General features: G+C 48.9%; 1 protein-coding gene and 1 non-coding gene across 10 annotated transcripts in view; one reads left to right on the top strand and one right to left on the bottom strand.

Moving 5' to 3' along the window:
- Window positions 1–1295: 1295 nt before the first annotated feature.
- On the bottom strand, window positions 1296–1426 carry LOC125617363. The gene has a single exon (XR_007348336.1). It is a non-coding gene; the product is annotated as a small nucleolar RNA SNORA3/SNORA45 family (small nucleolar RNA).
- Window positions 1427–1637: 211 nt separating this feature from the next.
- Dysf (dysferlin) overlaps window positions 1638–2530 on the top strand; it is a 208332-nt gene continuing 207439 nt past the window's right edge. For 7 of the 9 annotated variants that reach the window (XM_015479534.2, XM_015479530.2, XM_015479532.2 and 4 more), the window contains exon 1: window positions 1638–2177. In XM_015479534.2, coding sequence (XP_015335020.1) covers window positions 2090–2177 — 88 coding nt within the window. In that variant the 5' untranslated portion in view covers window positions 1638–2089. The remainder of the gene's footprint in view (window positions 2178–2530) is intronic. The other 2 variants (XM_048804125.1, XM_048804129.1) reach the window with 2 other exon arrangements.

Here is a 2530-nt window from a genome sequence, read left to right as displayed (position 1 = left end):
TCTTTTGGAGGGACACAATTTGCCCATAACAGGGACATGTCACTTCTGTTCATCATGGTTTCCACATCACTCAGAATGGTGCCTGGCTTGTCCTTTCTACATACTTGTTAAATGAATGATTGAATTTCAGCACCCTGCTCTTTGCTTGCCCCAACTATTATGCATTATGCTAGAGACAAAGCACAGACAGATTGCTGCAGGAGGATCTAAGTGACCAAAGGAAATGTGTGCTATCCTGATCTTGAATGGATGGGCCTTTAAGGGAGTGTCGCTTCCCCTGGTACTTCCAAATGGGTCTCAACCAGTCAGTAGCTGACTTTTTTTCTGCCTTGGGTGTGTCTGCTGCCCCCATGAGCTACTTGAGGAAATTTAGTTGGCAGCTGCACACCCATCCAACAGGCCCTCTTTAGAAGGTGAGTCAGGCTGCTGGGAGAGTGGCTCTGCATAGCTCCCGGAAAGCAGTTTAGCAACAAGTACTAGCACCTAAAAAAGGTCATGTCTTGTAACTTTATAATTCTGAGACTAGGAATCCAATCTGAGGATCTAGCAAAGGATGGCACAAGATGGGTTTCTAGCCTAGTTTTAATTACTTTAAGAAAATATTTCTCACTGTTATACTAGTGAGGATCTTGGAAGAGCTTAATGAGTACAAATGGGAAAGCTTTATGAATTTAGCATATTATGTGACAGCAATTGAAAAGATTGTTTAAGAAGAATATTTAATGATAAAAGAAAAATGTTACACACAAATGTGGAAGGCAGGGCTGGAAATGTGTGTTTGCTAGCACGCAAGAGACCATGTTTGACCCCCTGCACCACATTAATTTAAAAAAAAAGTAAAACACAGATTGCATATGTGTTCTGAACCCATATATTTAATAAGTAATTTATATGCATGTATCCATTCAGAGGGGAAAACCTGGACTGGTTAGTATTCAAATATTAATATATTAACACATATATTTTAGAATCAGAGATTATTTTGTGTTACTTTACAAACTAGAAGAATGAACGCCACGTTTTTTTGAGCTACATCCCCAACCCTTTTTCATTTTTGTTATTTTGAGGCGGTCTCACTGAATTGCATTTGCGATCCTCCTGCCTCAGCCTCCGGAGTCGGTGGGATTATAGGTCTGTTCCATTGCGCAGAATGAAGCAAAAAAAAAAAAAAAAAAAAAAAAAAAAAAAAAAAAGAAAATTAGAAGAGAAAAGGATTTTTAACACATCATGCCATGTACCAATTTCTTGGGGTACAAGGAAAGAAGCCAACATTAACTTTTAAGGTCCCAGGTAGACTACGTTTCTGATCTGGGCACTAATGTAGACATTAACTGTCCCCTCCAGTGAATCAAAACCAGCAAATTCTCTCCGAGAACTGTGGCACACCAGGACAAGTTCTGTGTCGGGATGTGACTCCAGTCTCAGCATTAAGCAAAATTTTAAGGCAGCCGTTCTGTCTGCCAATGAAATTCTAAGCTAAGGGAAAAGTGCCCCCCTGCGTCTGCTCCCCAGCCCTACCTAGGGATCCCCTGTGGGTCCTACTCAGAGAGGTCGTGTGGCTTCTGGAGAGTTATGGAGACAGGCTTGGAGCAGCGCTCCGCTGGGGGTATAAAGTCAGGAGAAGGGCCGAGCATAAGTGAGAGGGATCTAGGCTACGCCGGGCGCTGAGTCCTGGTCCGGTCCCAGGCTGTCGCGGCCACCGCCCTGTCCGCGGTTCACCAGTCAGGTGTAAAGTGCCGTGTCATTGGGGATGCTGGTGGCCGGAGCATTGAATTACAGCTCTGTGGAGCCGACGTAGGGCTGCGGGGGGTGGACAATGAATAGAAGCCCCTGCTCTCGCAACGCCCGCAGACTGGCGTTGAGCGCAGCCAGTGGGCGGGTACGAGCCTAGCCCACTGGAGAGGCTTGGGTTGGCCTGTTCCCTTTTAAGAGCAGCTGCTCTGATCCAGGAGCCAGAAATCCGGAGGCAGGCTCGCTCCACCGGCCCTCTCCAGGGAGGGCACCCGCGAGCAGCGCCTCGGTCCGGCAGGACCGGTCCTTCCCAGCCCTCTTCGCTCCCGGGGCGCACGGGACATTAGGCGCGCCAGGCATGCTGAGGGTCTTCATCCTCTACGCCGAGAACGTCCATACCCCGGACACCGACATCAGCGATGCCTACTGCTCCGCGGTGTTTGCAGGTAGGAGGGGCCCGAGCTCCCGCCAGGGCTTAGGGTGGGGTCGGGGGAGGAGACGCCACGGCTTTGTACCCTGGAGAGCGCCTGGAGGTGGGGGACCCTGTCCCAGCCGCCAGAGTGCGGTGGAATGTGGCAAAAGCGTGACATCCTTTAGGAGGGGCGACTCAGAGGGAAACTGAGGCTGAGAGGGGGGGGAAAGAGAAAAGGAGAGAGAGAGAGAGAGAGAGAGAGAGAAGGACAGAAAGAGAAGGAGAGAGAGAAAAGAAAAGAAGAAGAAGAGGAGGAGGAGGAGGAAGAGAGAAGGAGAGAGAGAGAGAGAGAGAGAGAGAGAGAGAGAGAGAGAGAGAGAGAGAGAG

This window comes from Marmota marmota, unplaced genomic scaffold, assembly GCF_001458135.2.
Source record: "Marmota marmota marmota unplaced genomic scaffold, marMar, whole genome shotgun sequence".
NCBI classification, from domain to species: domain Eukaryota; kingdom Metazoa; phylum Chordata; class Mammalia; order Rodentia; family Sciuridae; genus Marmota; species Marmota marmota.
The sequence above is the reverse complement of the archived record's forward strand: the minus strand, read 5'-3'. Positions and strand labels throughout refer to the sequence as shown.